Below are 14,386 nucleotides of genomic sequence, written 5' to 3'. Positions count from 1 at the left end.
AAAAAAATACATTAAAAAGCTGACCAAAGAATAAATGTTTGGGAGGGCACAATTTTTAGAAATTGAATTCGGGAGCTATAGGCACGCTTCATAACAACAAAAATTGTTTAAGATTTATTTATTTATTTAATGAGCATTCCTCTATGATATGCATGCCTGCTACTCAATGACCGACATATCTACCCACCTCTTACACAGAACAAGTCCAGGCTCTTTACTCAGGGCCTTTGTAGTAGTTACTTGTCATGGGACCACAGGCACATGGATCAGACTTAAAACCAATCATCATTCTGGGCACAAGGTTAGCCAAGCCCAAATAAGCCCAACGTAGCCACATCTGATCCATAGATCAATGAGAGGGAGAAATAAATATTTCTTGTTGGAAGCCACTGAGTTTGGAGTTGGGTTTTAAAATAGCCATTATTGCAGCAATAATGAAGATACTCTTAATATCTTTTTTAATATACTTTATTTTTTAGAGTAGTTTTAGTTTCATAGAAAAATTGAGCAGAAAGTGGGAGAGCTGTCATGTGCACCCTCTGTTCCCATATGGACAGGTTCCCCCACTATCAATATTCTGCACCAGAGTGATCCATTTGTGAACAATTGATGAAGTTATTTAATACATCATTATCACTGAAGACCATAGTTCACATTAGGGTTCACTCTTGGTGTTGTACTTTCTATGTTTTGGCATATGTATAATGACATGTATCCAACATACATTATATATAGTGTCATGCAGCATATTTTCACTGTCGTAAAAACCTTCTGTGTTTCACCTAATTATCTTTCCCTCCCTGGCAACCATTGATCATTGATCTTTTTACTGTCTCCATAGTTTTGCCTTTTCTAGATATTGTATGGTTTGGATACTTGAATACAGCCAGAACTGAAAGAAGTCACTGTGATTAAAGTAGGAAAGTGGGATAAAATAATATTTGACACATAAGCAGGGGCATTTTCATTTAATACCTTGTACACTATGGTAAAACCTTCATTGCTCTCTGATGTACAATGGAAAGCTACTGAAGAAGAGATCTAAGCAAATGAAAAATTTTTTAAAGCTCTCTTTTATAACATAGATTTTGGAGGTATAAATGACAGGTATTACTGATGGATGTAAAGTCTGTTAGCCAGGGAGAAATAAGCAAAAGACACAGGTCTTGCACCTGCCTATAGGATCTGGGTAGATGTGAATTATCATTACTGAGATGACTGAGTGACCAGGTATAAAGTGAGATTGATTACATTGGGGAGCAGTTAGAAATGACAAATGACATTTGAAATGTTGAAGTTCGTTATGTTTGAGATATTTACGAGATAGTGCATTAGTTTTCTATTGCTGCAGTAACAAATTACCTCATAATTTGTGGCTCAAAACAACATAAATTTATTCATTTATCTTAACAGTTACATATAAGTAAACACTTTAGGTACATGTATAAAAATAATTTTCTAAAATATATGTGTTTAATAATAACGTACTAATGAATATTTGATCTTATAATTAAATCAAGTATATAATATTTTATAGCCAAGAAAGCTTTACAAATATATCTTCAGAAATGATACTCTAAGTGATTGTGTCAGGGAGGAGATGGGGGGTATTTGTTTCATCCTAAGCTTATCTGGAGAAAGAAAATTCAGTTTTAAAATGAAAGTTAAAAATACATAGGTTCTTTTTTTTAAAAAAAAAAAAAACATGGATTCTGGTCAGGTTTTACTCAACAATAGTTGCCAAGGAAAATAAACATATTTACGTTTAAATAACATGAAGTCTTACTTTTCCACATTTCCCAGAGAAATTATTCAGAAACACACACCAGAACTAAAATATCAACACATTAGAATACTCGTTATCTAACAAAGTATTTTCTATAGTTATTCAGTGATAGATGGGGTAGGCTTTCTCTGCTTGGGTTGCCCTGAAAGTAGAATTTGAGGTAAGGACTTGGATGCAGATAATTCATTTCACTGGGGATCCCAGGAAACAGGAGTGAGAGAGCAGGGAGACTGTGACAAAAAAGGACAAAAGCTAATTTAAGGATTTGTTGTGGAGGCTGCTTCCTGAAAACCTGGGAGATGGATTTCAAGGGGACTTCATGAGAAGCATCTGGAAGGCCTCCCGCAATTCTTGACCAAAGGCAGAGGCGGGAGCATTTGTTTACTGGCCCTGGTCTCTGCTGGTTGAAGCTTTTGGGAAGTGCAGGCTTAATGCTTCCAGGAACAAACTTGATAGATATCTCAGTTACAAAGTATCTTCTTTTCCATCTAAGTTTCCTTATCCTGGAATGAGGAGGTTTCAAAAGACATCTGACCACATGGTGTGCTGTATTCTGCAAGTGCAAATTCATCTGAAAGATAGTAATTGTTATTAGAAAGTTTTATAACATTGTTCAAGAAGAAAGCATCTTTATTTCTTATCTGCTTAGAAATAAATTCCCCTAAATCTATGCTACTATAATAGTTTCTTTGCTTAACAACTTCCAAATATACTGTACTTTATTCTTCTGATTTACATCACATTGCATACATACCCATATGATCATTTCTAAGTGTTTCAGGTATGATGTTTTGTATATGATACATATTAAAACCTAACAGAGGTTAGGGCTTTCTCTTCTAGAATAAAGTGTCTACATTATCACAAGAGCTGGAGGGACAGTGAAGACTTAGTTCAACCATCCAGGTTTTTGTAAAGAAGTAAAGATGTACTTACCAAATGCAGAGGTGCTCAAAGTTTGTAAACCACTGTTGATTTACACTTAACACTTAATAGATTGTATCACTATCGATTCACTCCCTTTTTTGGCTGAAATATTTATCAAGCTAGCATGCATAAAACAGGTTTTCGTTTTCTCAAAAAGTCTGTGAGTCATTTATTGGCTGAGGTAATCTGACTTGAAAATAATTAACTTGTCATGTTAATTTTTTAATTGGTAAAGTTATTAGACCTATATTTTAATGTATTCATAGACATAATTTTTATCTAAGAAAAGCACAGTGTTCAGATAAGCTTCAATTTCAAAACAGAATACCTCATTTAGAGATCTTATTCTGCTACTTACTTGTTTGGTGTTGTCAGTAAGAATTTACCTTGCCTGAGCCTTGGTTAAAACAATAATAACACCATGAGAACTTGGTTGAAAAAAAAAAAAACAAAATCCAGAAACCCAAAGTTACCTGACCAAGTAGCTCTGATTATAAATTTTTTTATTTAAAAATTTCACTGTGCTAAACAATATATGGATAGATAGGTGGTAGCTAACTAGATAAATACATGCCCAGACTAGCCTGTTGAATGATGAGAGGCAAGAATAAGCTGATTCAGCTGGCAGTCAGCCAGCCTCCAATCAAGAGCCAGGCCAATGCTAGACATATGAATGAGGCCGCCTAGAACATCCAGCTGGCCAACTCACCAGGTGAATTACAGGTGCAATTCAAAGACGGAAGAGCTGAATCAGCCCAAACCAGTCAAGTCACGCTAAACCAATCAGCTTGGCTGATCCATAGAATTGTGAGAAATAATAAATGGTTGTGGCTTTAAAAATATGTTTTCTAAGAATATTTTTGTGAGCATATCTTTATCATCTCTAATAGTATATGTCTCCTTCTCTATTCACATAATAAACACATAATTTCTGTATCCTGTAATTCACACTAATGCATAAACTATGCCAACCTTCATAGCCACAAACTTTTGCCTGAATCTATATTCAGCTAGATATCCTACTTCACATTTATTTTCCAATAATTTAAATGAACATTCTAGTGAGAAGACTGGTTAAGAAAAATCAGGCTAGTTTTGTCCATTTAGGTAGAAAAAAACCCTCAAATTTTGCTCTTGAAATTCTGATGCTTTTTTTATTAGGTGGTATGAAAAGTTACAAAACACCAAATAAGGGAAGATTTCAAAAATAGGAACTATAACACCAGTTGAGAAAATGAAAATTGGTTTAACTATTTAGGTTGGTGCAAAAGTAATTGTGGTTTTCGCCTTGAACGTAATGGCAAAAACCGCAATTACTTAATGACAAAAACCGCAGTTACTAGATACAGTTCTTACCAGTTTCATAATAATCATAGAGCTGAACAGATGCTGGCTTGATGTTGGATACAAATGCATCTTGTTTGACGGAGAATGAGAATTGAATTTCTTTTTGAGTAACCTGAGAATAAATTAATACTGTTATGCATATTGAGATGTATTCCCTCAACTTCTCTCCATTTCAAATATTCAGAATTACTTTAGCAATACTATTTTGATACTTATGCCATTAGGAAAACTTTTTTAAACATAAAAAACAAAGACAAAAGTAAAACCACATTGTGCCTCAAGCATATACATCAACACACAAACCAAGTTATGACAGTAAACTCACATTCTCCAGGTAGAAAAAGACATGGGTGGTTTTGATTTCTACTCGTTGTACTTTGCCATCTTCCTGAAGCTAAAAATAAGGAAAAAAAGTGTGCTGAAAATTCAGGGAACTAGGATTACAAATATCTAGTTATCCAAAGATAAAATATTTGATTTCAACTTGGAGGTTTTCCTGCATCTTTTAAATACTTACAGTGTTTCTATAAAGCTTCAACAACAAATATTTATCTTTGACATTTATTCATTCAACATTTTTGAGACATCTATCTGTATATTAGTTTCTAATTTTAAATAACTAGAATAATAGAATGAATATAATAATAACTAAACACTAACTCATCTACCTGTTTTTTAATGATTCACTGTTTTGACAATATAAGAATATAAATTAATTTGAGAACCTCAATGTTTTACTTTCAGATACACATAACATTCAAATTTTACTCCTTAAGAATAGAAAATGTATTCCTTTTTTAAATAAACTTGTGGCCAATGTATAGTATAGCACAGGGCTCAACACATTATATCTATTCTGAAGTTATTTCAGTTAACAACATTTAAATCTTTACCTTCTTAACTGATGATGTATCGGGTACAAATCCTGAAAGCATCTTCACATCTATGATTGCCATGTTGGAAGAGTTGTGCTTTCCATGATAACTTTTTTTTTAAAAAGTACAAAATGTAAAATTCAGATAAACTTTGATCATTATTTAGGAAAACAAAAATATTTAGAAAAACAAAAAATAAAATGTATTTTCATGCAAAAAAATTTATTTTATCATAGCCTTTATAGAGTTTATCATTCTGAGATTGGAATAATTTAATAATAAACTGAAGTTAGTGGTGCTCCGAAATGACACAACATGCATCTTAATTCATTCCTAAGTGGACCCAGAGAATTGAACCTAGGTCTGATAACCTTGTGTTAGAATTTTATGTTTCAAAAGTAAGAGTTTGCAATGTGTTGATTTACAAACTAGAAACTAAGAAAATGTATCTCTTGAGGAGGAATTTATAGAAATTTTTTCCCTTACAATTTCCTTCTCTTCCTTCTATTCCATATTTTTTCTAAGCCAGATTTATTTTTGCAGCTACCATAATCTTATAAAATTTAGGCAATTTAAACAAGATGAAATATATTTTCCAAGAGGACCAAGACAGGCCAATCTTTCACACACAATAATTGGAATGTGGTTTCACTTGGAGGCAGAGAAAGACACTAGGCTACTTGAATTAGAGGTAGAGCGATATCTATATTTACCAAAAAAAGAGTTCTTACCTGGCTGAAACAACAAGGTCAAATTTTGCATCAAATAATCCTCTGCAGAAAGCATTGGCTGTATTCACAGAAAGGGAAAATCCAGATGACTTCTTAGGGAGCAGGATGTTATACCTCAGAGTTGACTTGGAGAAATATAGAATATGTTATTTATTAACTAAAGGATTAATTTTAAATTTATTACTTCCACATTAACACTTAAAAGTTAATTTTTACCTCTCTGCTTCTTTTTTTCTATACAATTATATACAATATACTGGTAACACTAGTAACTTTAGTTAACATTTATTGAACATATACTCTGTACTCACTTTTAAATGCTTTTTTATATAATAACTCCTTTAATGTTTCCAACAACCCCTTGAGGTAGATGCTATTTTTAACCTCCATTTTATAGATGAGGGAAATGGGGGACAGAGAGATGAGTAACTTGTCCAAACTCATACAGCTACAGAGTAGCAGAGTTAGAATATATCTATGCTGTGTTTTGGATAATAATGAAAATCATCTGATTTCAGCCTTAAGAAACTGATAAAATTACTAAAATGTCAGAACTTCAGGAATCAAGGTAAATACCATGAATACAATGAATAAATTAAAAGAGAAATTGTAGAATCTAAATCCAAAATAATATGACTTGGTAATAGGCTTGGTTAAAGACTTAACCTGACCTAATAATCCCACTTCAAGAAATATTTCCAGAAGATACACCTGTCCAAGTACAAAGTCATATATACACATTATTAATTTCAATGACATATGTAATAGTCAAAGAGGGGAACTACTGCAACTGTCCAGAAACATTTGATATATTGAGTATACTCTGGTATATTGGACTATACAGTATGGCAATGCCAGCTAATAAAGGTAGAAGGTGTGATAGAATTAGAAAATCACCACTTTGTAGTTCTTAATGAAATGGTTGATTAGGCAAAGATCATCAATGCATGTTAAGACTTTTAGATAAAAATTGATGATGAACTCAACATTTGCATGATCCCAATGTAATATTTTGAATGTTAATTGTCGGTGTAAAGAAGAAAAAAGCAGCAACATTAATGGGGAAGTATGGCAATCATCATCTTTAATCCAGTGATCAAACTTAACATCACTAATAATGATGTGCCTCTGGATGTGATACAATATAAATATAGATCTAACTTTTAGTTACAGAAGACACAGAATGAGACAACAAATTAAATGACAGCAAAAGAAAACAATCTGATAAATTCAGAATTAGGGAGATTCTACACCACAACTGGCCTGATCTCTTCAAAAAATTAATGTCACAAAAAATATAAAAAATTGATAGATCTGTTAGGTTAAAAGAGACTTGAGAGGCATAACAAATAGCTGCAAAGTATGGTCTTTGATTGAATCCTGGTTTGAAAAACAACCATAAAGTATATTTGGGGATAGAGGTTTGATAATTAAATTATGTCATAATACAAACTATTGTTATTTATTTATTTATTTATTTTATTTTTTGAGATGGAGTCTCACTCTGTTGCCCAGGCTAGAGTCCAGTGACATGATCTCGGCCCATTGCAACCTCTGTCTCCCAGGTTCAAGCAATTCTCCTGCCTCAGCCTCCTGAGTAGCTGGGATTACAGGCATGCACAACCACACCCAGCTAATTTTTGTATTTTTAGTAGAGATGGGTTTCACCATGTTGTCCAGGCTGGTCTCGAACTCTTGACCTCAAGTGATCCGCCCACCTCGGCCTCCCAAAGTGCTGGGATTACAGATGTGAGCCACTGCACCTGGCCAAGCTATTGTTAATTTGTGTTTGCCCTGATAATGACATTGCAGTTACATAATTGGATATCCTTATTTTTTGGAGATCCATACATAACATATTTAGGGGTGGCATGACAACTCTAATTTACTTTAAAATTCAGCAAAACAAGGTGAAGCAAAAATGACCAAATGTGAACAAACTATTGAATCTAGTTAATCGTTATACGATTCTTTCTAGTTTCACTTAAGATTGTAAGTTTTGATAAGTTGGGGGTGAAAAAGCCCAAAATTACCTGCACATAAACACAGCCATTGCCATTCACTTCCACCATATACTTTCCCTTAGTTGTTGGCAATGGAATTTGTTGTAGCAGCAAATGATTCTTATCATTCACTTGGAAGGCTGTATTGAATCCTTGGTCAGAGAAAATCTGCACTGAATTTTGTCTATTCTTAGAGAAAGTGAGCCTCTGGAATAGAGTCAGAGCTTGGAGAGCCACAATGGTATCCTAAAATAAGAATGGCAAATTGTATTAAGGCATACCATGGGATTTAGCAATCAGTCAAATACAGCTGTGATTCATTTAAAAATAATTTAAAATGCTATTACATTTTTTCCATGCATTTTGCTTTGTTCTGTGAACTATACTGTCTTGGGTGCTGTATAATTTAAAAAAATAAATGGGGTTTGTGGCAACATTTCCGTCCAATTCTTTAACACAAACAAAACATCACTTAATAGAATAAAAATGTAATGAAATGCCAAGAAAAAATTTTTTTAAATGCCTACCAAATCAGGCTTTGGTTTACCAAATATTAAAACATACAACAAGGCCAAAATGTCAATGGAAAAAACAAAAAGACTAAAAAGATGACAAAATATATATGACTTTATATTTCAATAACAATAGCATTTCAAATCATTGGGACAATTAATTATTACATAAATGACAATGAGACAACGGGCTGAACATTTAAAGTTAGGTCTGTACTGTAAATCTATCAAAATACATCCTACAAAATTACATCCCATAAAATTACATCCTATAAAATCAAAATACATCCTATAAAATGAATTACTAATTGAAATGCAATGAATTAATTCATAGTACAGAAAAGTCTGGTTATATATTTATATGCTTTTTTGTGTGGAGTACTACTCTTAGTTTTAAATTGAGAATCTTCAGTAGAATAATTACATTAAGTGAAAATGAAAAGAAAAGAATGTGTACATTTAAAGCATGATAAAAATTGGAAGAAAAATAAAAAGTTGACAAGGATGTTACCCGCACTAGTAAGGTTAATATCTTTACTATATTCAGAAGTCTTACACATAATCAAGGAAAAGATTAATATCCCTATTAGGAAATGTGCAAATGATATGACCAGGAAATTTATAATACATGAAATAAAAGAGAACATTAAAAAAATGAAAGCATATTCTATCTAAGTAGAAACCAGGGAGATTTATTTTTATACAGAATGAATTACTACTTTTATTGTGTCAGATCAAGAGAAATGATTTTGAAATTATATAATGAAAGGTACACACTGCTGATGATAATGCAAATTGATAACGCCTTTTCTGATAAAATCATAGCTAATTTTATATAGAACATTTAGTAGTACTTAAGTTTTTATTTTAAACTTAGTACTTAAGTTTTTATTTTAAAAATTAAAGTATATATAAGTATTTAGAGATTATTACTAGATAAAATGCTACATCTGTAAAAAACCTAAAAGACAGCAAATTGAAAAATGATAGCAAGTTTAATAGTGACAACAATTACATTTAATTGCATAAATGTAACATGTAAATTTAAAGACCAATACCACCAATGCAAAGCAGGTGCTCAATTTTCTTGTACTTAGAAATTTTACAAAGATATAGAGTTACCTTTGTGGAGGAGAAACCTCCACGGGAGTTTTGCTGCTTTGCCACCCAATGTACAATCTGAGATGCATAGGACAGTTCTTCTGAAGTCAGCCGTGGCTTGGAAAGAAGAGCCAACAGCCCATAACAGGTCATCTCTATATCTGCGGAGGAAGCCTGAGGGTAGTAGAAAGATGATGATTCTTCCTTAGAAAACCACTCTTCCAGTTCCCAGTACACGGAGCCACCTGACCAAAAAGTGAAAGGAATTCAACAGTGTCTGTGTCAAAGCATGGCATATACCTGTGTGTGGTCAAATGGGCAGTATTTGAGGGAGTGCAAACCTTACAACTGGTAATAAAGAAACATCAGAGGATGATAATTATCCCACTGCCAATCATTCTACTTATCCAGCATATTACTCCAGGAAAAGTAAAAAACACTCACCTGCTCTTTTTGCTTTTTTGCTCAGCTCATTGAAGAAGAATTCCCTTTTGTCTTCATAGCCTACTAAACTGTAAGTGTAGGCTAGGAGAGCCTGCTCATAAGTAGTCATAGCTCTCTCTCTAGATATTGTCTCTATGCACTGGAGACCCTTTTGAATAACCATAAACTGCAAAGAATAAAATAAAGAAAAAATCAAATGTGCACACAAAAACACAGATGTAGATATGATCATTGCTGGAAAAAAATTAGGAATGAATCTTGTCTGTGCTGAAATGTTCAAAGGGCAAATGCAACACATTCATTTTAATTTCTACATAGTTCCATCTGCACAGTGTAATTTGACTATTCAGAAGGATATTGATCCCGTATTATTCAGCATATGTGGTAGCTACAAACATATAGTGTTAGTTCCTATTACTATATTGTTGGCATAAAATGTTCTAAGTTCATAAGAAGCAAGTTAGTGATATCACCAGTGGGCTACATACCGAGACTGGGTGGCCAGCTTCGAGCAGGGCACTAATAACATATGCAGTTAGAGAGATTTCATCATCTTCTTTTCCCTGAATGAAATGTAGGGGTAACATGTCAGTCTCATGGAATTTAGAGGAAGGGTATTTCTAAATCAAATATATTTGAAAACTCAGATTGGTTGTTTTTTCCTATATTTTTGGGAGGTGAAGTTTTTCATATCCTCAAAAAATACTGTTTATAAAAATTAGGAAATAGAGAACAAAAACCTCAAAATTTTATAGAAATAGGAACATCACTTATCAAAATAACTTATGGGTCTCAGAAGGCATTTAGAATCAAAGGAGGAAAAGAATGTTCTGCAAAGTTCTAATTCAGTTCTCACCCTCATATTTACCCTAGAAATAATATAAAAAGTATCATGAAAAAAATGCATGCTGTGATATTATGATGATTAAGAGTATAGTATAAAATAGAAATATTTTATAGTAGTATAATCAGTAGATTTATCAATAGAGCAGGTAGAGCAGAAAGAAATAATATCAAGTACAGAAAACAATGTAACAAAGTTAGCCACGAAAATCAGTAGAAATAGAAAGCATTAAATAACAAGAGGTGTCATGATAAGTGGTGAACTATTTGGAATATAGAAGTAAATTATATATAAATTACACAACATACTGAATAAATTCTAGCAGGTCAATAACATTAGTTACAAAGAAAATCAAACTAGCTCCAAAGATTAAAGGGCAATTGCAAAGGAGAAAAATTAAACCAAAAATAATCATATGAAATGTATTTTACTTTTGAACCAATTGACCTGTAAACAAAAATAGACATTAAGCACCATCTTTTTTCTTTTATATTTTCAAAGATTTTTGTTTTCATACTTATATTACTCAGAGTTAGCCGTAGTGCTATGAGTTAGATACTCTATATGTAAAAAGAATCAAAATTGGCACAATTTTACTAAAAATCAGTCTGGTAACATTTTTTCAGAACCTTAAAAAAATTACACTTTTAGAGAGCTATCCTAAGTCAATAATGAGCTAGGGGCCTATTTACATATAAGAATAGTAACAAAACATTATTTTGAGTTTATTAAGCATTACTGAAACCTCAAGAAAGAGTAATAAATAAGTTTTGGTTTATTCATATGATGATGTATAGAGAGCTATTAATTTTATGTTTTTAAGTTATTCTAATGACATGGCAGAGTTATTATAAATAATGTTAGGTTTCAAGAAGGGAAGACTAAAAACTCATGCAGGATAATCTCAATTATGTTTATAAAGCACAGGTAAAAAGACTAAAAGAAAATATTGCCAAAACATTAATGGCGATTATTTCTGAGTTGTTGACATATGAATAATATTTTGGTTAATTCCTTATAAGAATTCTCTGAGCTACTTTCAATAAATAAATACTACTATAATAATTATGAAGAAAACATAAGTTTTAAAAAACTTAGAAATAAAAGGCATATTCATTATGAACACTTATCTCAGGGATATTAGCAAATAAGAGCAAAACAAATTGAATTCTAATAATAAAACAATATTAATAAAGAATTTCTTAAGTGATAAAGCACTAAACTATTAAGAATTACCCAGGTTCTGTTACTTCTTCGTTCACATTTTTACTAATAATCCTGCAACTGTACCCTGCCCCCAGTCACCACAATTACTGTTAGAATCTTCTAGAGTTTTTAACCTGACTGAAGGAAAGAAAATATTCCATTTGCTATAAAGAAACATTTTATTGGCTTTCAAGATAATTAGTTTATGCTAGTAGAAATTCCAGTTCAACAATTTTTACCAATTTCTTCAGTAGTAGTTTGGGATTCACTAAACAATTATGATGAAAGAATAGAAAACTGTAATATAGAATCTCATCAGTACCTTCAAAGCATTGTTGAAGACTTTGCCAAAATTTAGGAAGCAGCCATCTGGCTTCTGAATATTTAAGAGCCAAATAAGAGTTTGGGATTGAACTTTGTCATCGATATAAATGTAACGTTTAGCCTGTGCAAATGACTTGTAAACAAATGCAGTGAGCCTGGAAAAAAATGATATACAGTGCATATTATAACAACCATTGAGAGGCAGGTGAATTCTCATTAAAATGTGTGACTTGCTTCTGGCCAGGCACGGTGGCTCACGCCTGTAATCCCAGCACTTTGCAAGGCTGAAGGTCAGGAGTTCGAGACCAGGCTGGCCAATATGGTAAAACCCCTTCTCTACTAAAGATACGAAAATTAGCCGGGCGTGGTGGCATGCACCTACAGGTGCTTGGAGGTGCCTCTCAGCTACTTGGGAGGCTGAGGCAGGAGAATCGCTTGAACCCAGGAGGCGGAGGTTGCAGTGAGCCGAGATCACACCACTGTACTCCAGCCTGGGCAACAAAGCGAGATTCCATCTCAAAAAAAAAAAAAAGTGTAACTTGCTTCAATTAGATTTTTCAGTTTCACATCCTGAAAATTCCTTTCTCAAATTCTAGCCAAATGTGTCCACCCACCCATCCCTTTGGCTTAAGGGATAATTTATATTATTCTAATGACATAGCAAAGTTATTATAAATAATGTTAGGTTTCAAGAAAGGAAGACTAAAGTCTCATACAGGATAATCTCAATTATGTTTATAAAGCATAGGAGAAAAAGATTGAAGGAAAATATTGCCAAAACATTAATGGAGATTATTTATGAGTTGTTGAGATATGAGTAATATTTTTATTAATTTGCATATTACTGATTTGTTTAATTTGTATATTACTGATTTGGTAATAATTTCTATATTGCTGATTAATAACTTAAATTAAGTCTCCATCCATTTGACTTAAATCCTTTCTCTTCCTCCTTCTCTGAATTCATCATTCATGCCCTCAATGAAGAGTCACCTTCTCTATAACGTCTTCCCAGATTCTTTTATCTCTACCTGAAGCAAAACTAGAATTCCTGCACTTGTCCTCTCTTAACACCTGAGAGCTTATTGGGAAATTATAGAATGTTGTAACTAGAAAAATATCTTAGAGGCCAAGATGAGGCATGTGTGCCTTATTATCATTTCATGATAACCCGGGGTCTACAGGGTTTAAATGGCTCATCCAAAACGAGCTATAGTTTATGTTTAGTTAACTTCTCCCTTGTAGACTGGCATTCCTAATAGGTAAACACTGTCAGATTCATCCATGTGTGTAATATACATTGCATTTAGTCCAAACATGTCATCACACAATTGCTGGAAAAGTTGCCGTGCCTATATACTTCCATAGGATTATGTGCATATTTTTATTACAGCTTTTATCACGTTGTGTTTTAATGTTTTTTTCTTACTTGCCTTTCCCCACTATACTCCACACTTCCCAGGGTCAAAGGTCATGTACTATCAAGCGGCAAAATTATGTAGTGAGTGAAGGTTCACATTCTGGAACAGACATTCAAGTTCTGCCACAATATTGGCAATGTGAACTTGCACAAATTATTTAACCTCTGTGGGTTGTGGGCAGAATTGTGTTGCCTCCTCATTCAAATTCATATGTTGAGCCCCTAAACCTCAGTACTGCAGAATTTGACTTGTTTTTAAAGATAGGGTCTTCAAAGAGGTAAGTTAAAATGACGTCATTTGAGTAGACTCTAATCCAGTATGACAATATGACTGGTGTCCTCATAAGAAGAGGAAATTTGGACACAGATATGCACAGAGATAAGACCATGAGAAGACAGGGAGAAGACAGCCATGTCCAAGCCCAGAAGACAGGCTCAAAAAAATGTCAACCTTATTAACACCTTAATCATGGACTTCTAGCTTCCAGAATCAGAAGAAGACAAATTTCTGTTGTTTAAGTCATCTAGTCTGCAGTACTTTTTTATGGTACCTAGCAAACGAATACATTGTGTTTCTGTTTCTTTATTTGTAAAATGGGTGTTATGATGCTATCTGCCTCACTGAGCTATTATGGAAATTTACTACCCTCAATTAGAAAAGAAACAATAATGATTATTATAACTAGCATTTGTCTTTTTGTATCTCAAGGATGTTCCCAGGACATAGCAGCTAGGGGTGAATATGTATTTGTAAATAAAAGTTAATAATATAAGGAATAAATTTTAAAATTTAACTTGCATCTCATTAATCACCCTGTCTTTTAGGCTTACGATAATAATGCAATCTTTGCTTAATTTATTTTGGT

At 33.0% G+C, this 14,386-nt stretch overlaps 1 protein-coding gene across 5 annotated transcripts in view; it reads right to left on the bottom strand.

Annotated features, from left to right (window-relative positions):
• Nucleotides 1–1,369: 1,369 nt before the first annotated feature.
• LOC129483393 (ovostatin-like) overlaps nucleotides 1,370–14,386 on the bottom strand; it is a 115,229-nt gene continuing 102,212 nt past the window's right edge. For all 5 annotated transcript variants that reach the window (XM_063640802.1, XM_055280717.2, XM_063640801.1 and 2 more), the window contains 10 exons: nucleotides 12,099–12,255; nucleotides 10,215–10,289; nucleotides 9,727–9,892; nucleotides 9,304–9,527; nucleotides 7,700–7,915; nucleotides 5,667–5,791; nucleotides 4,954–5,044; nucleotides 4,386–4,454; nucleotides 4,070–4,172; nucleotides 1,370–2,357 (listed from right to left, as the gene is read on the bottom strand). In XM_063640802.1, coding sequence (XP_063496872.1) covers nucleotides 2,275–2,357; nucleotides 4,070–4,172; nucleotides 4,386–4,454; nucleotides 4,954–5,044; nucleotides 5,667–5,791; nucleotides 7,700–7,915; nucleotides 9,304–9,527; nucleotides 9,727–9,892; nucleotides 10,215–10,289; nucleotides 12,099–12,255 — 1,309 coding nt within the window. In that variant the 3' untranslated portion in view covers nucleotides 1,370–2,274. The remainder of the gene's footprint in view (nucleotides 2,358–4,069; nucleotides 4,173–4,385; nucleotides 4,455–4,953; nucleotides 5,045–5,666; nucleotides 5,792–7,699; nucleotides 7,916–9,303; nucleotides 9,528–9,726; nucleotides 9,893–10,214; nucleotides 10,290–12,098; nucleotides 12,256–14,386) is intronic.

This window comes from Symphalangus syndactylus, chromosome 5 (assembly GCF_028878055.3).
Source record: "Symphalangus syndactylus isolate Jambi chromosome 5, NHGRI_mSymSyn1-v2.1_pri, whole genome shotgun sequence".
NCBI lineage: Eukaryota > Metazoa > Chordata > Mammalia > Primates > Hylobatidae > Symphalangus > Symphalangus syndactylus.
This window is presented reverse-complemented; position numbering and strand designations above follow the sequence as displayed.